A 16478-nucleotide genomic window follows, 5' to 3' on the forward strand; every position below is an offset into this window, starting at 1 on the left:
TGGGGGCGGCCGGGGGGCGGGCGCACGGGTGAGGAGCGGCGGGGCGGCTATGGCGGGCAGCGGGTCGCGGCGGTGCCGGCGGCTGGAGGTCGAAGCGGCCCGTGCTGTGCTGGGCTCCGCCGACACGCTGCTCTTCGATTGCGACGGCGTGCTGTGGCGGGGCGAGGCGGCGGTGGGCGGCGCGGCGGCGACGCTGGGCCGGCTGGCGGCGGCGGGCAAACGCCTCTGCTACGTGACCAACAACAGCAGCCGGACGCGTGCGGCCTACACCGAGAAGCTGCAGCGGTTGGGCTTCCCGCCCGCCGAGCCCCGCCACGTCTTCGGCTCGGCCTACTGCGCCGCCCGCTACCTCCGCCAGGCTCTGCCGCTCGGTGCCGCCGCCTACGTGCTGGGCAGCCCCGCGCTCGCCGCCGAGCTGGAGGCCGTCGGTGTCCCGCACCTGGGGCCCGGCCCCGCCGCCCTGCCCGGCCCCACGCCCGCCGACTGGGCCCAGGCACCGCTCGACCCCGCCGTACGCGCCGTCCTCGTCGGTTTCGACGAACATTTCAGCTACGCTAAGCTGTGCCAGGCCCTGCGCTATCTCCTGCGCGGCGGCTCCGACTGCCTTCTCGTCGGTACCAACCGCGACCACCGCCTCCCGCTCGAGGGCGGCACGGCCATCCCCGGTGCGCGGGGTGGGGTAGGGAGGGGAGGGGGGGATCGGGGGGGCGACCGGGCGCCTCGCCTGCCGCCCGGCGGGGGCGGGGAGGTAGTCCCAGCCCCGTCAGAGCTGCCCGTGGTGAGTCCCTGGGCTCTAGGGGTGACTGGACTCAGCCTTGCATCTCGGTGAGGCAGCCCGAGCCTCCAGGAGCTTGGGTTTCCCCTCCTCCTCACTGCACACACCCCACCCACCCTCCCCCCGATCTTTCAGGGAGAATCCTTGTTAATCCTTTACTCGGGGGATTAGCAGTTCTTTTCTGACCTCGATGTGCAACGGTATTTAGCCCCCCTGGCACCACCTCTCTTGGGATCGACCTGTTCCTCTGCCTGTCCTGTCTGTAAAGCTGAGGCATTGTGTTTCCGCAGCACCGTGTGGTTTTGTAGCAGCTTGTGTGAACGCCAAGAGTCTTTTGCAGTCAGTCTCTAATCCATGTTTTCCCTTCTCGTTCTAGGGACTGGCTGCCTGGTAAAAGCGGTGGAGACAGCAGCCCAGCGTGAGGCATTCATCGTAGGAAAGCCCAACCGGTACATGTTTGATTGTGTGGTGAGCGAGTTCGGCATCGATCCCACTCGTACCATCATGGTGGGAGATCGGCTGGACACAGACATCCTCATGGGCAACACCTGCGGCCTCACCACGCTGCTGACGCTCACCGGGGTCACCACGCTGGACGAAGTGAAGGGGCACCAGGAGAGCGACTGTCCTGCCAGGCAGAGCCTGGTTCCTGATTTCTATGTTGATAGCATAGCCGACCTCCTCCCAGCTCTGGGGGATTAATATAGCAAAATGCTTGTGGCCTCCGCAGCGGTACCCCAAGGAGGGCCCCTGTTAATCACCTTGTGACAGTAACGTGCTCACTAGGATACCACCCGGAGTTAGCAACCCTTAGCTTTTTAACCTTCCTGTCCTCTCGATATGATTTTGTTTACATCTCAGTCTTTAAATGCACTTTGAAACGAAGAGGGCATTATGGTGTCACCCAAGTCTTCGGGGCTTGGGGCTTTTTTTTTTTAACTTATAAACCACACCCTCTATCCAGATGTTTGTGATACTCGATGTCATGTTGTCCTCTAGACTGAGTTGAGGAAAGTAGAGCTGGTTGATCTGAGGAAAAGAACCCAACATCTTGCAGCGTGTCCCCGCCTGGGCAGGCGTGGCTCAGTCTGGTTTATTCAGGGAAATGACTCTTGGAGTGTGTAGTAACCTAGCGGCTGTGTTTGGAAACGCTTGCGGTGGCTGGCAGAATTAGCGTTTGACCTTTGCTTTCTTTTTTCTGGATGGGGTCCTGTTTAGCAGCACAGCCTGCTGCGAGCGCGACATCAGGTCACAGAAACTGAAATCTGTCTCCTTTATTTGATCGATGCAAATTGCACTTGTGATGCAGGTTAGGATGATTCCACTCAGTAAAATACAAACGGTGTCTTCTGTATACTGTATTTGTCCGGGTGTTGGATGTATGTGTAAAGTACATGTACATACAAGAATTACCCTAATCCTAAATATATATCAGAATATATTTAAATTAGAGATTTAAGTATAGTATATGATAATATATCTTGTTTCCTAGAAGGGAGGATAAGAGGAATGTACTTCACTGATGACAGTAGATTTAATCATAAGGTTTTGCATTTGGTAATGCAGAAGGTCAGTAACCACACAGGACTGTCCCTCACTGCTGCTGCTTCCCAGAAATAACGGGATCGATTAGTGCCGAGTTAGTTCTTGTACTTCCCTCAGCATCAGAGTAGCCACTTGCCTTGGCTTTAGCTGCAGAATCTGCACTGACGCTCAGTCCACAGGGGATAGGTGTAGTACGGCTCTAGTACAGCTTCCCGCTGGAATAATCCCATGGGAGTGCTGGCTGTGTGACGGTGGCATGTGCTTCCTTTCAATATCGGAGGTCAATTTCTTCGGCGTGTGCCTGGCGTGGGAGCCTGGCACCAGCTGCTTGCTCAGGTGACAACTTAATTTTGATCTTCGGGTGGGTTTGGGTGAAACACAGCTCAGGCTCCAGGGTAGATTTTTATGCTGGCTGAATTCAAGGCCGCAGTTGAAAGCTTTTGCATTACAGAATTAAGTGAAAACTTATATATGCAAATAACATGCTTCTGTTCATAGATTCCAGTATTGGCAGTTAAATTTAACCACTGGCCTGCTTCCATCTCCCAGTGCTCAACAGAATGGCTCTAGCAGCGTGTCGATGCAGTTTCCTTCCACTTGGACACTCGGAACCAGTAGACTCACCACCGTGTTTGTACAGCAATAACCACGCAGTTCCTGCTGCCTTTGGGTGTTACAGAATATTCACTGATCTTGTGCAAGGGCGGTTGTTTGTACCTCGGAGCTTGGGGGCTGCGGTTGTGTAAAGTCACAGAGAAATGTTCACAGGTGGAACTTTCATCTGGGTAACGTGGAAATGGACATTACGGATTGACTGCAGCTGGGGTCTGACTTAACGATGTGTTCTTTGATTCGGTTCCCCTCTGTGGTGCTTATCACTTTAGAATAACGTCAAGTAAAGTAGTAAACGCCGGGAGAGGTGTCTGGCCTTGTCCAGGCAGCTGCAGGGGAACCATTACCTCCATTCACGGATGCTGAAATGTGCTGGTGAAGGTGTCAATCGTGCTTCAAAACTCTGTATCAACTTCCAGATGGTTTTTAAGCCTCTACTTGAATTCACATTAAACTCACAAACCTGCTTTCCCCTGGTGTTGTCTTATTTTGTAGTCTGTGGGCTTGGCTGCAGCTGCGCTGTGCGGAATTTCTGGGAGTTAGGGGTGCAGTTTGGGTTTATTGTCTTTACTCCTCATGTGTAGTATTGAGGAAAGAAATCCAAACCCTGGAGTATCTTTGGTTCAGGTGCCTGGAGCTGCACAGGGCTCTTTGTGTGGGCTGGGGTTTGCTTTTAGAGTACAGCACAGAGCAGAGTGAGTAACTCTTTCATGAACAAGGTTTTATAGAGGGTTTTGCTTCATTCCTGTGCCTTAGATTAGGCAGGGCATGTGTTTTCTTAAAGAAAGCAAGCCTCTGCTGCGTGGCCTTTAAAATCCCCGTGGGGAGAACACCCTGCCTGCAGGCTACAGCTTTTTTCACATTTCTTGTGCTAAGAAGCAGCTAGCTGGCTGCAGGGAGTGCTGCCTCCTCTCACTCCCTTCCCTTTGCAGAAGCAAAGCTGGTTGGTTGACTGTCCCCGTTCCCACCGGAGTCTGGTGTTCTCAGTTTTGCTGTTCTGGGGGAGTGACAGTGGTGGTTGACTCTGGCTGGGCACAGGGGTTGAGTTCACATCCCACCGAAGCAGCGTGCTTGAATGAGGTGGAGATTACTATAATAGCTTGGTTTTGACTTAAGAATAGGGAGAGGGATTGCTAGTGCCTCCATGATGAGGAGCTGCCCTCTTGGCTGAGTTTGATCAGCCCTGGGCTGTGATAGGAAAATGTCAAAAAGCTGCATTTTCCCTCCATAGATACGACGTGAAGGAATTCAGCGGAGCTTTTCCTTGCCTCCATTCAGTTGGTTACATGTGGCTGGCAAACAGAAACCCAAAGCTCTCACGGGGGCTCCTGCACTGCTCGGGAAAACCACGGTCTGGCGACCTGGGAACGCTGTTCCTTGTGGGGGGGTTTCTCACCCCAGGACCCAGCTGTCAGCATGAGGGGTTGTGGCGACAGAGATCCTGTTCCCTGGGGCTGAAGGCAGCAAGGTCTGTGTGGAACACAAGAACTGGGCAGCCGGGGCGTGTGCGGGGCGCAGCCTGCAGCATAAACAGTTGGCGGCAGCACGGAGTTCATGTTGAAACGGAGAAATAACCGATGACAAGGGCAGGCTGGCCGGTTCCCTCTATCCATTGTGCCTCTCATGAGACTGACCTGGTCCCGCTCGCGGCGCCTGCCAGCTCCGAGGGCCGGCACAAAGCCCCTGATTGTCGCCCGCCCGCCGGCTGGCTCCGGCGCACAAGGTGAGCGGGGCGAGCGGGTTTCCGCGCTGACGGCATCGCTCAGCAGCCCTGGGCTCTGCCCCCCCCCCCCCTTCTCCTCTGCCCAGGTGGCAGCTCTAAGGTTTCACCCTCCCTGGAGGGCCGAGCCGAGGAGCTCCTGGCTGGGAAGCCCTTTTTCCGCGGGGTTACGTTTCGCGGACGCACGTTTAGGTTTCCCAGGCGCGCCCGGAGCCGGGGATCATGCCCAGTACGTGTGCTGGCCCGAGGCAGAGCGGCCGGAGCAAGGTCCTCGTCTGAAGGGGAGGATGGAGGGTGGGAACGGCGCCGGTGCTGCCCCCCCTGCAGTGAGTATCCCTGGTCCCCCCCCTGCTGTCACAGAGTCCCCGCTCTCCACTTGCTCAATTCCTCTTCTGAAGGGGCCGAGCTGTTGCCGCTCCTGTGGATCCCGGTAAGATTTTGCTCATCCTCGAGCTCAACACCCGCAGTTCAGCTCCATGGGAGGCAGTGGTGGGATGTGCTCAGGAGATCCCACACTTACGCGGCAGAAACTCACCCCGAGCAGGGCAGGGTGGTCAGGGCAGAGGTGTGGGAGAACCTTGGCGCGCGTGTGTGCCTGAACCGAGGCCTGCGAGGGACAGGAGTCCCTGCGTTTCTTTATTTCCACCTTTCCCACCTGAGGGAATTCCATCAGCTATTGAAAACCTGCCCGTTGCCGTAGGGCGTGGGCTCTGTTGTGTTTGAATTGGTAAGATTTCAGCTATGTGCAGTTTTGACTTTCTTAAGACTCACTGCTTTTCTGGTGGAATGTATCTGGAATTTACGTATTACAGAAAAAATGAGTAACAGAGCCGGAGGCTTGGAGAGCCCATTCCTTGTGCGGCTGTAGCAGATCTAAGCATGGGCATTGATTGAATTTCTCTACGTGCTTCAGAGGATTGAGAAACAGGTTATTTTTTTAAGTGTGGGCTGTACAGTTGAGATTATTGAAAGCACATTCTGCTTTGTAAAAATAATTTGATGTACCATTAAGTTAAATTTAATTGTTTCAATATAGGAATTAAAGTAAATTTGAATAGAGCCATTGTTTCAATATAAGAATTAAAGTAAATTTGAATAGAGCCAGTAGAAGTGCCACATGACTGCCAAGCTGTTTTGCTTCAAGTTAACAGCTTGGTCTGCATGAAGAACAGCTTATCAAGAAAATAAAATACAACCAGATATACAGAGGGGCAAGGAAGCAGGATCACTCCGCACAGGGCCTGTTTGGAATGCTGATGGTTCTCCTGGGGATATCTGCTATAAACCAAAATAATTTAATTTGCTGCTAAAGCGCAGCAGCAGCCTGTTTGTGGAAGGATTCCAGCTCCGGCCCTTCCTTGACGGGTTTGCAGCATTTGCTGCTTCCCTGCCTGCAGGAGAAAAGAGCTGGTTACTGGGATGTCAGATATGGAACTTCAGCACTGTGGGATAAAAGCAACATTATTCCACAGCTGCTGTAATGTTTTGTGGCTCAAAATATATCAACCCCCAGCCATTCTTACAGTGACTCATGTCATGAGCAGGAAGTGCATTTTCTGGGGAGGAAAAGTAGCCGGCAGATTTTAACTCCTGTTCTTTCCTCCCTTTGCCTTGGCTCCCAGGGCAGGAGGGCTGCAGGACACCTCCCAGCTCCTTCCAGGACATTCTGGATCGTTTTGTCCATTGCCGTGTTTTTCGCAGTTGTTGGTATCGGCGTCATGGGGCTTCTCAGCTTCTCCCCCAGCTCTGCCCAGGTAAAGGATCCCCATCCAGTGGGAAGCTGCCTCCTGCCTGCAGCCCTGATTTGTGTTGGAACCACTTGCCGGGAGGGATGAACGGGCTGAGATCAGGCTGGTTCCCGTCCCTGGCAGACGCAGGCAACCTGCAGGCAGAAGGGCAGGAAAGTGCCGGCAGTGCTGCAGGCAGCGAGCTGAGCAGCAGCTGTCCTACCTCTGCAATGCACCTGCCAGGGACCGTTGCTTAAATTAGAGGAACCTCAGCATGTCATTTGTAAATGGAGCCGCAAGCTGGTGCTTCGCTGAGCCAGCACTTTCTGACATGTGGCTGTGGCCTCTGGGGCGAGCGGGGTCTGTGGCCCCTCCCTCCAGCACCCCGCTGCCCGGCAGGATGGGTGCCTTTGGTGTGAGAGGCACCCACACCTCTCCCCCAGGTCTGTGTGATGGAGAGCGGTCTGCTTCACAGACCAGCTCCCCTCCCCTGGGTCAGAGCTTCTCTCCCTTGCTAAATAATTCAATGTGAGCTACAGGGACCAGCAAAGGGGCCGTGTGGGGATGTCGGTGGGGGGATGCTGCGTGCAGACACCGAACAGCTAGCTGATGGTTGGTGCTGCCCTTCCTCTCTTTGTGCCCAGGCTGGCTCACAGCTTGTCCGGCTAACACTCCAGGGCCAGCAAGACCCGCTGAGGAATCAGACGGCCTTGGTGGACAAGTCCAGGAGCACTGTGACCTACTTTGTAACCTCGCAGAGCAATCACACTGCTGTGGTGCTGTATGACAGCAGGAATGTAAGTGTGTTGGGATAATTCCCTGCCTCGTTAGCGTGGAAGTGAACAGAGGAGCCCAGGCTGCCAAGATTGCTGGGTTCAGTTCAGTTTTTGGCCCCTCCCTCCAAAAAGGCCATTGAATGACTCGAGCGTGGCCAGAGAAGGGCAACGGAGCTGGGGCAGGGTCTGGAGCACAGGTCTGCTGGGGAGCGGCTGAGGGAACTGTGGGGGTTTAGTCTGGAGAAGAGGAGGCTGAGGGGAGACCTCCTGGCCCTCTGCAACTCCCTGACAGGAGGGTGCAGAGAGGGGGGATGAGTCTCTTGAACCAAGGAACAAGTGACAGGACAAGAGGGAATGGCCTCAAGCTGCGCCAAGGCAGGTTTAAACTGTATATTAGGAAGCATTTCTTTCCAGAAGGGGTTGTTGGGTGTTGGAATGGGCTGCCCAGGGCAGGGGGGGAGTCCCCATCCCTGGAGGGGTTGAAGAGTCGGGTTGACCCAGCGCTGAGGGATCTGGTGGAGTTGAGAACAGTCAGTGTGAGGTTAATGGTTGGACTGGAGGAGCTTCAAGGGCTTTTCCAACCGAGATGATTTTGTGAGAGAAGAGCTGCTGGGGTGGGAGCAGGAGGTATAGACCAGGAAAATTATCACCCAGCTACTGTTTGGTGCCTTTCTCTGCATTTTTAGTTAGGAAAGATAATGCAGGGTGAAAAAAATATCCATTTTTGGGGCTGCGGGCACGTGCCTCTGCCCGCTCTCACAGGGCACAACCTGTCTCGCAGGGCTACGTGTGCTACAAGCCCATGGAGCAGCGCGCGTGCTACCTGCGGAGGATGGACCACTGGGACCTGCAGACCCTGCAGACATCCCTCAACACGTCTGAGCAGAGGGTGAGCAGCTGCTGCAGCTGCTCCCGGGGGCAACGAGTTGGGCTTTGTGCCGAGTCCTGACTCGCTGATGGCTCTTTCCTGTGTGGATTTGTGTTTGCAGGGGTGACTTTTTAACAGCAGCATGGCTGAATGAGGGCATGGGGGCTCTCCCAGCGGGGATGGTAGCAGCAGCCCCCCCTTCTGTGCAATTCCTTACTCAGGGGGGCTGGGTTGGTGTCTTGCCTAGGAGCAGAGCTCTGCCTTGCAGCGCTGAGCTCAGCGTGCGACATGTGAGCAACAGCTCCCAGTTTTATTGATATCCTCTCTTCTGTGAGAAACAGCAGAGTTGCAGATCGGGGAAGGGGGATGTGTCCCACAGAGGTGAATAGCAGGGCTCTCGCAGGACCCGCTCCCACTGGATTCTGTTACCTACTCAAAAATCTGGGGAACAAAAAACAAAGGGGGTTTGTTAGCAATTCACAGGGAAGACGGCTGAAGTAAATCATGTATATGGACCCTCTGAACAAAATGTTAATGGATGCGGGGGCTGGGGGCAGATTCTGTTTCAAGAAGACAGAAGGCCCCGGTTTTTTGTGCCCCTGCCATCTGCTCTCTGTTTCCTTGGAGGCTCCTGGGGGCTCCTTGTCCCTCACCTGTTGCTCCCACCCAGCCGGGAAACGATGGGCAGGGTTTAACCTGGAGGGGTGTAGGAACAGCACCCATGGGAGCAGGCTGCTGAAGGGGATACAAGGAGAAAAAAGCATCTGCCAGGCTTGGGGGCTCCTTAATGGGGGAGTTGGTGGTGCCAGGGCTGCCAGCAGCCCACATGGCCACTGAAGAGGACCTGGCATTGAGGAGCTGCAGCTCCACGTCCTGTCCTGGCCAGGATGGGGCTGTAGGAGGTTGATCTGCCTCACGCCCGGTGCTGGGGCCTCTGCCGCTGCGCGTGGAGTGGGGATGGGGCTGCTGTGGGTAACCATGGCTGTGAAGCAGCTGGAGCCCAGGGGTGGTGGCAGCGCTAGGCAGGCAGGTGCGGGTCGGAGCAATGCTCCTCCACCTGAGGACAGAGCAGCCCAGTGAGGGGCCTGGGAGGAACCGCATCCCCCGAGCTGCGGGGCTGGCTGGGGGCTGGCCCCGCTCCAGCCTCAGCAGCCCGGCTTCTCCTGGGTGGCTGCTCTGGCCAGGGTGAGCGTCCCAGCAGCCTGGTGGGGACTGAGCCATGTCAGGAGAAACCTTGGGTGCTCCTTGGGTGCCCTGCGAGCGGGTCTGAGGGGCAAAGTGGCTTGGGAGGAATTAACAGGGATGTTTCTTTCAGGCCGAAGAGCTGCTACGTCAGAATAACCAGACCAAGTACTATCGGGAGTTCATGGGCATTTTGGCAGGGGAACAGGTGGACCCCAAAAGCCTGGGGGAGGCTGTCCAGGCCCTGTGCGAGCAGACATCCATCTTCTGGGTCAGGAGAGGGGAGGGTAAGTTGTCCCACGTGTCCCTTTGCTGAAGAGGGAAGCACAATTGTTTCTAGTACCTCTACAAGGAGCAGGCTCTGCTGCGTAAAAGCTGATGCACCTCCTGGGATGGGCTGCCAGGGCCTGGGACAGGTGACCTCTAGTTCAGAATCAAACCATTGTTCAGCGATCAGGGAGCGCTGGCTCATACCCACAGCCCACAGAGAATGTTGGTGCTGCAGGGAAGGGCCCCGCACCCCCTTCCTCAGGCACAGCCACAACACAGAGCAGCCCCCTGCCGTGCTCATTCTGTTCTGTCTAACTCCAGCTTTAATGAGAAAGGTCGTTCCCTGAGGCTTTCCACTTGTTTGGCTCCCCAGGGACTCGTATCTGTGACTGCAAAAGCGTTTGTCTCACCCTGCTCCTGTCCTTGCTTATTTACAGGTCCAGGGAAGCAGCGGCTGATCTACCTTTGCATTGACATCTGCTTCCCAAGCAACATTTGTGTGTCTATCTGCTTCTATTACCTCCCTGAGTAAGTCCTGCAGCCACAGATGCCCTCTTGCTGCTCTACATACTTGAACTGGATTCCTGAAAAGCCTCTGATTTCAACAAGGAAGGTAACATCTACAATATCCCCCCAAAGCTTCCTGCTGATTTCATGCTGCAGTTCAGGAGAGTTTAGAAAAATAACAGGACTCTGCTCAGCACTGTCAGTACAGACACTTTATTTGCTGCTGTGCTCCAGGGCTGCAGCCTGTACGTAGGTATTAGGAGATCCAGGCCTAGAGGAGTCACAGGGAGTAGTTTTATGGTACATGCCCTGTTCAACACGAGGTTATTACATCTGTTGGGGGTGGTTGGCTCTACGGGAGCGCAGCTCTCAAAGTCTGAAACACACTTTGAATAAAGGGATTGCAAAACAAGAAAACAGTTGCCTTTCCTCTCTTTGCTCAGCCTCTTCCATCATTTAGAACGGCTGTTTATTTATTTCTTTTCCCCGCTTTGGGGTACAAGAACATCACGAAGCTGTGATGCCACAGGGATTCCTCCACCTGAACCGTACCCAGGTCCCCGCAGCGGGACCGTGCCTCCCCCTCCTGTTCCCTTTTGTCCCAGCATTCTCCCACCGCGGCCGCGCACGCTGTGGTGACGATCTGCTGGGAGCTGGAGCCTGCTCTGACCCAGCTCCCAGAGACCGAGCCCTCTCCACTGCAGGAGGGGCTGGTTACAAGCGCGTGTCCCGGGCTGCGGGGAGCGTGTTTGCCGCTGTAGGACAAGGCAACACAAGCAGAGGGGTGTCCTCTCCCTCTGGCACATGAGCGTTATCCCAGCACGCTGTCGTTGAAAGCCAGACAGACAACTGCCTTCTGGTGGCCGCTGTATTCCCTCTTGATCTCTCCCGTCTCCACACACCAAAGTCTGGCCAGGTTATCAGAGGAGGCTAGAACAGAAAGCGAAAAGTGGGATATATGGCATTAACCTTTACACTTTTTTTTTTTTATTACAAGACATTTCCTTCATTGAACACAGTCGTTAGTGCTGTCGATGACAGGTAAGGGAGCTGCGCGCAGCAAGAAGCTTAGTGCATTTCCGTGTTAGGTGAGGTTTTAATTATTTCGGTGAGAAGTTACTGTGGAAACAACCACATGTTCTGAAGGGACCATCATGCCATGTACCGCAACAGCGTTTCTACCAGATGAAATGAACTGCACACACGGAGATCATCCCTCCAGCTTAAATAGATGCTCCCTTAAGCACTGAAGGGATTTAGGTGTTGTGAGTGCGAGGCAGGGGGCTCTCTCCTCACATGCACGAGGACTTGGCAACGTCCCAGCTAGAGAAAGGGGTAATTCTTGTGCTAGCAACCAGGCCCTGCCACTGACAATCCAAATCCAGTGGTGGGCCGAGGGCAGGAGCACAGTGGTGCCTCACCTGTGACGATGTACTGGGAGTCCCCGGAGAAGGCGCAGTCCCACATCCAGCCCCGAGACGTCTCCCCTGGGTTATTGCTCTTAATGCTCAGCTCTGTCATCAGAGAGAAGTTTGAAGTCCTCCAGATCTTACAGGTCTGATCTGCAGAACATGTAGCCAGGAGCCTGAAAAGGGACATGCGAGGGCAACCTTATTAGCTACGCAGTATGCCCAAGGGCCTCTCATTAACATGGGCCTGGAACAGTAACCTGGAGACCCGCGTTCACAGAATCACAGAATCATCTAGGTTGGAAAGGACCCTGGAGATCATCTAGTCCAACCGTTTGCCTAGCACAGTTCCCACCTACAGCATATCCTTAAGCTCTAAATTGACCCTACTCTTGAACACCTCCAGGGATGGGGACTCCACCACCCCCTGGGCAGCTCATTCCAACGCCTAACAACCCATTCTGTAAAGAAATGCTTCCTAATATCCAGTCTGAACTTTCCCTGGCACAACTTAAGGCCACTCCCTCTTGTCCTGTCGCTTTCTACTAGGCTAAAGAGGCTCAAACCCAGCTCTCTGCAGCTTCCTTTCAGGTAGTTGTAGAGGGTGATAAGGTCTCCCCTCAGTCTCCTCTTCTCCAGACTAAACAATCCCAGTTCCCTCAGCCACTCCTCACAGGACATGTGTTCCAGACCCCTGACTAGCTTTGTAGCCCTTCTCTGGACATGTCTGAGTAACTCTTATGTCCTTTTTGTAGTGAGGGGCCCAAAACTGAACACAGTAATCAAGGTGTGGCCTCACCAGCGCCAAGTACAGGGGCAAGATCACTTCCCTGTCCCTGCTGGCCACGCTAATCCTGATACAAGCCAGGATGCCACTGGCCTTCTTGGCTACCTGGGCACACTGCTGGCTCCTGTTCAGCTGGCTGTCAGTCACTCCCCCAGGTCCCTCTCTGACTGGCAGCTCTCCAGCCACTCCTCCCCAAGCCTGTAGCGCTGCTGGGGGTTGTTGTGGCCCAAGGGAAGCCCCCGGCATTTGGCCTTAGTGAAGCCCATGCAGTTGGGCTCAGCCCATCGCTCCAGCCTGTCCAGGTCTCTCTGCAGAGCCTCCCTACCCTCGAGCAGATCAACACTCCCGCCCAACTGGCTGTCATCTGCAAACTGACTGAGGGTGCACTCAATCCCCTCGTCCAGAATATCAATAAAGATGTTAAAAAGGAGTGGCCCCAAAACCCAGCCCTGGGGGACACCACTCGTGACTTGTTCGCTGTAATCCGGTTTCTTTACATGTAAATCATCTGCTTTATGAGATTTGAGCCGGACAGTGAAGGAACACACCAAGTTCACCACTTTGTTCCCGGAGATCAATTCAACCCCGGCTGTGAGAACAGCTCACGGCTGCAAAGCCAGCTGAGATCAGGGAGCACGAGGCCAGGAGACTACCGCTGGCAGCTCGAGCCCAGCATGTCCCCTGCTCCTCCTTGGGGGCCCTGCAGGGCAGTGTGGAGCCAACATAAGCCAAGTGGCCTCTGCCAGCCCATGAAGGAGGGAGGTGAGGGGCTGCCACACACTCACGTGGAGTCGGGGCTGAACTTGCACTGAAGGGCATAGCGGTTGTGTGCGGGGATCTTGGTCTTGGGGATCAGCTGCGTCACCTCCTCGCCAATGCCGCCTGTCAGGTTCCACACGTAGCAATTTCCCTGCGGTGAGATGGAGCAAGATGGATCTGTGGTCGGGCTGGTGGTCACTCACCCAAAAGCAGCTCGGAATTTCCACATCCAGCCACAGCAAAAAGCTGCAGGTGAAGCTGGTATGTGCAGAGCCCCTGCCCTGGGGAGGCAGAGCCCTGGAGCACCATAATCCCACCCCACGTGCGAGGCCGTTGGATCTCACCGAGCTGTTAACAGCCGCCATGTAACTGGCATCGGGGTCAATGTGAACCGAGTTCACCGAAACTTCAGGCTCTGGAATCAGCTGCTCGTTGTGGTCGGTCTTCAGGTCCCAGATGTGAATAGCACCACTCTGATCGCCCACAATTAGCTCTGCCTGCAAGAAAATCAGCAGCCTCATCTCTCCGAGGAGAACCCAAGCAGCAGCCTCAAGCCAATGCCCATGTAGCATCACAGGGACCTTTCCTCTGGTTTGAAGCATCAGGGTCCCGTTCTGCCTAATTATTCCCCAGCATGGGGCTGTTTCAGAGCTCCAGCAGCCTGCTGCCTGCTCCTGCATGCTGAGAGCAGAGGACGAGTCTCACGTTACACTCTGCAGAAAGGCTGTTTACCTTTGCAGAAGCGTTTGCTAATTTTATAAACCCCAGAGCAGACAGCGGCTACTTGACTTCCAGAACCGTTGCACAGCTACAGCTCCAAACAACATCCACAGAAGCCAAATGATTTTCAGCACATCTGAGAAGTGGGCATTAAGATGCAAGTTGGCCAGTGAACAACCGAAGCACTCAAGAGTGTACAGATATCTGAAAAACACAAGCCTAAATGGGCTTTTCTCTCTCTCTCCCCTTCTCAGGGGAAGGACAAGAGCCAGCTGAAGGGGAGGAGTTCTGGCTCCGATCCCGTGCTCAGAGCAGAAGACAATGCTGGCGGCTCTCCACTAAACCCACAGCTTTTATTGACAGTCTTGCGCTGCCCATAATTTTAGCAGAATCCCTAGAGGAGATCAGGTCATCGGGCACAGCTAATCCTGTAGCTGTGAGCAAAGGTTTGCTTCTGAGGAAGACAATCATTGCTCGATATATTTAGCTGACTGAACAGCACAGAAGCATCTTCTGGCCGCCTTGATCCTTGGTCCCCTCTTAGCAGGTTTAAGTGCAATTGCTAAAGCCGTCACGGCTTTACCCAGGCCATGAGAAATGTCTCTCAGATAACTGGCTCAGCATCACTGTAGCAGGGAAAGGCGGAGTGATGAAGTCATCTGAATAAATGCTGCCACCTTTGGAGTAATTAACTGCATTCCACTCACAAAAACTTCTCCTGCACCTTGGCAGCATCTTGGTTAGTGATTATTCCGCATGTAAGATCTGTGTGCAACAATAATACTTGTTTTAACGTAATACATTCTCACAGCACCAGCACTACAGGAGCATCAGCAGTAAAGTCTGATCCAAATCACTGATCTCAAAACTGGCCTGAAATTCCAAACTTTCAGAACCTCTGCAAAATGAAACCTTTGCAAAATGAAATTCAAAGAAACATTCCTATTACTCAGCTTTTTAGGAAGGTTTGCAGCGCTGAACACGCAGCGGACCGGACGGGTTATTAACGCTGCACTGATACATATCGATTTGCACCGCCTCCCCCTCTAACGCACCGCTCTCCCTTTCCACCTCGCTTCCCGCTTATCAACAGCTCCTGAACAGACTGGTGGATCTTGAGCAAATCTGACTGAAGTCCTGAAGGTAATGGGGGCCACAGGCCTCAAGATGCTTTTTCCTGGCAGTGGTGCCGCTCCCAAGCTTCCCAGCCTGCCCTGTACCACCAGTTCCACTCCCATCACATCCCCTTAGTTACGTTCACAGGGCAGTTGGCCCAAAGGAGCGTTTCCTCCCGTGGGATGAGGGGCCCAGCGCAGCCGCTGTGCAGTCTCTTTGCAACAGCCACCAGGTAATTAGCACAAATGTGAAACGAGCTCCTCGGTGGACAAAACCCCGGGCTGTGGCAGAGCTGATGGCTGCAGCATGAGCCTGCTCAGGGGCTTTTGCTCCACCGCACAACGCAGACAGAGGGACTGCACGTCTGTTGTGCTGGCTCCTGTGTCACATGGGCCTTGTTCCCACACTGAAAAGCCCAGAGATTTTGGGTGTTTCCACCCAAAGCTCCCAGCACCAACAGCTCGGTGAGGGAGCTGGTGGAGGGGCAGCCAGGGTGAGGGAAACCGGCTGCTGCTCATCCAGCAATGCCCCCAAGAGCTCGCAGGTCTGTGCCACCAGGAAGGCCACCCTCCCCAGCCAGCCCCCTGATTTTTTTGCTGCGTCTTGCATTATAAAACTCTGCAGCCCCTCAGGTTTACCCGGAGGAGCCACGATGAAGCGTGAGCTGGGAAAGCGTGGAGAAGCTGGCGCTCACCTGGTTGGGGTGCAGGCAGACACAGTTAATAGGAGCGTTCACCTGGAAAATCCGCTGACACTGGAGGTTACGAGACCTGCAACAAAACGGTGAGGAAGGAGCATGTTTAAGAGGTTCCAGCGCCTCTGGGGTGCTGCCGGAGCTGGGGAACCGCTGCCTCTGCCCACCTCAGGTCCCAGATCCTGGCCATGCAGTCCTCCCCCCCCGTGTACATCCACCGCCCGTCCTCGTGGAAGCCCACGGAGGTGATGTTCTTGCTCACGCCGTCGTAGTTAATGACGGGGTTGGGGTTGTTGGAGTTGAGGTCGTACATGCGGATGTGCTGGTAGCCTGCAGAAACAACCGGGCAGAGGGTGACCGACGTCCCCCTGCCCGTGCCCAGGGCAGGGGGAGGCCGGGCGGTCTCACCTGCGGCTGCGATCATGCTGCGGTCCGGTGTGATCTCCAGGGCGTTCACCTGCTGCAGGCACCCGTTAAGGTCGGTAAGAAACAGCAACCGGGCCCTGCCCGGTGAAACCGAGTTAACGGCGGCGGCGGCCCCCTCCCCGCCCCAGGCCAGGTGAAGGATACGGAGTCCTGGTGCTGGACGGTGCGGGTGCAGATGCCGCTGTGCGCCTGCCAGAACCGCACCGTGTGGTCGTAACCGGCCGTGGCCAGGATCACCGGGTCGCTGCCCACCGTGCCCTGCGCGGCGTTCATCCTCCCGCCGCCGGGGACCGTTCAGGCCCCGCCGCCACCCGGTCTCCACCGCCGCACCCCGCTCACGCGTGGGTCCACGCCTGCCGCGACGCGGGAGAGCTCGGAGACCGACACCCACCCCCCCCCCGCTCCCTCCCGGTACGGATAGCCGGGACAGGCGCGATCGCTCTGCGCATGCGCGGAGGGGGCTCCTCACTGCGTGCGTGCGTGGCGCGCGGCCTCTCGGGGCGCCGTCCGGCGGGAACGCGCATGCGCAAGATCGCGGCGGCGGGCGGGACCACGTGAAGGGGCGGGGGGGGGCGAGACCACGGG

At 55.5% G+C, this 16478-nt stretch overlaps 3 protein-coding genes across 7 annotated transcripts; 2 read left to right on the forward strand and 1 right to left on the reverse strand.

Moving 5' to 3' along the window:
- The first annotated feature begins 17 nt into the window (after positions 1-17).
- Positions 18-3399, forward strand: PGP (phosphoglycolate phosphatase). 3 transcript variants are annotated; one of them, XR_012634582.1, is made up of 3 exons: positions 18-665; positions 1152-2656; positions 2819-3399. XR_012634582.1 is itself a non-coding variant. In XM_074918950.1 (2 exons), exons 1-2 carry the CDS (start codon positions 50-52, stop codon positions 1475-1477), a joined length of 942 nt encoding a protein of 313 aa, XP_074775051.1. In that variant the 5' UTR covers positions 18-49; the 3' UTR covers positions 1478-3399. The 3 variants fall into 3 exon arrangements, 1 of the variants encoding a protein (XP_074775051.1); XR_012634583.1 differs by having other exon boundaries at positions 2870-3399; XM_074918950.1 differs by having other exon boundaries at positions 1152-3399.
- Positions 3400-4515: 1116 nt separating this feature from the next.
- BRICD5 (BRICHOS domain containing 5) lies at positions 4516-10058 on the forward strand. The gene is made up of 7 exons (XM_074919425.1): positions 4516-4655; positions 4845-4978; positions 6275-6406; positions 7024-7176; positions 7937-8044; positions 9339-9492; positions 9913-10058. Exons 1-7 carry the CDS (start codon positions 4556-4558, stop codon positions 10005-10007), a joined length of 876 nt encoding a protein of 291 aa, XP_074775526.1. The 5' UTR covers positions 4516-4555; the 3' UTR covers positions 10008-10058.
- Positions 10059-10176: 118 nt separating this feature from the next.
- On the reverse strand, positions 10177-16316 carry MLST8 (MTOR associated protein, LST8 homolog). Of its 3 annotated transcripts, none has more exons than XM_074919424.1 (8): positions 16038-16315; positions 15876-15924; positions 15635-15797; positions 15468-15543; positions 13282-13434; positions 12964-13088; positions 11404-11567; positions 10177-10912 (listed from the first exon to the last, which is right to left on the reverse strand). In XM_074919424.1, the coding sequence occupies exons 1-8, from the start codon at positions 16164-16166 to the stop codon at positions 10794-10796; spliced, it is 978 nt and encodes a 325-aa protein (XP_074775525.1). In that variant the 5' UTR covers positions 16167-16315; the 3' UTR covers positions 10177-10793. The 3 variants fall into 3 exon arrangements, with proteins under 3 accessions (XP_074775525.1, XP_074775524.1, XP_074775523.1); XM_074919423.1 differs by having other exon boundaries at positions 15876-15927; positions 16038-16312; XM_074919422.1 differs by having other exon boundaries at positions 15635-15927; positions 16038-16316.
- Positions 16317-16478: the final 162 nt, after the last annotated feature.

This window comes from Athene noctua, chromosome 15 (genome assembly GCF_965140245.1).
Source record: "Athene noctua chromosome 15, bAthNoc1.hap1.1, whole genome shotgun sequence".
Lineage (NCBI taxonomy): Eukaryota > Metazoa > Chordata > Aves > Strigiformes > Strigidae > Athene > Athene noctua.

Excerpts from the sequence above, each read along its gene's own strand:
- PGP (XM_074918950.1), top strand. The coding sequence starts at position 50 with ATGGCGGGCAGCGGGTCGCGGCGGTGCCGGCGGCTGGAGGTCGAAGCG. Across the intron at positions 666-1,151 it reads GGGCGGCACGGCCATCCCCG|GGACTGGCTGCCTGGTAAAA; the intron begins GTGCGCGGGGTG and ends TTCTCGTTCTAG.
- BRICD5 (XM_074919425.1), top strand. The coding sequence starts at position 4,556 with ATGAGACTGACCTGGTCCCGCTCGCGGCGCCTGCCAGCTCCGAGGGCC. Across the intron at positions 7,177-7,936 it reads TGCTGTATGACAGCAGGAAT|GGCTACGTGTGCTACAAGCC; the intron begins GTAAGTGTGTTG and ends CCTGTCTCGCAG. Across the intron at positions 8,045-9,338 it reads TCAACACGTCTGAGCAGAGG|GCCGAAGAGCTGCTACGTCA; the intron begins GTGAGCAGCTGC and ends TGTTTCTTTCAG.
- MLST8 (XM_074919422.1), bottom strand. The coding sequence starts at position 16,166 with ATGAACGCCGCGCAGGGCACGGTGGGCAGCGACCCGGTGATCCTGGCC. Across the intron at positions 15,544-15,634 it reads GCCAGGATCTGGGACCTGAG|GTCTCGTAACCTCCAGTGTC; the intron begins GTGGGCAGAGGC and ends GTTTTGTTGCAG. Across the intron at positions 11,568-12,963 it reads AAGTTCAGCCCCGACTCCAC|GCTCCTGGCTACATGTTCTG; the intron begins GTGAGTGTGTGG and ends GTCCCTTTTCAG.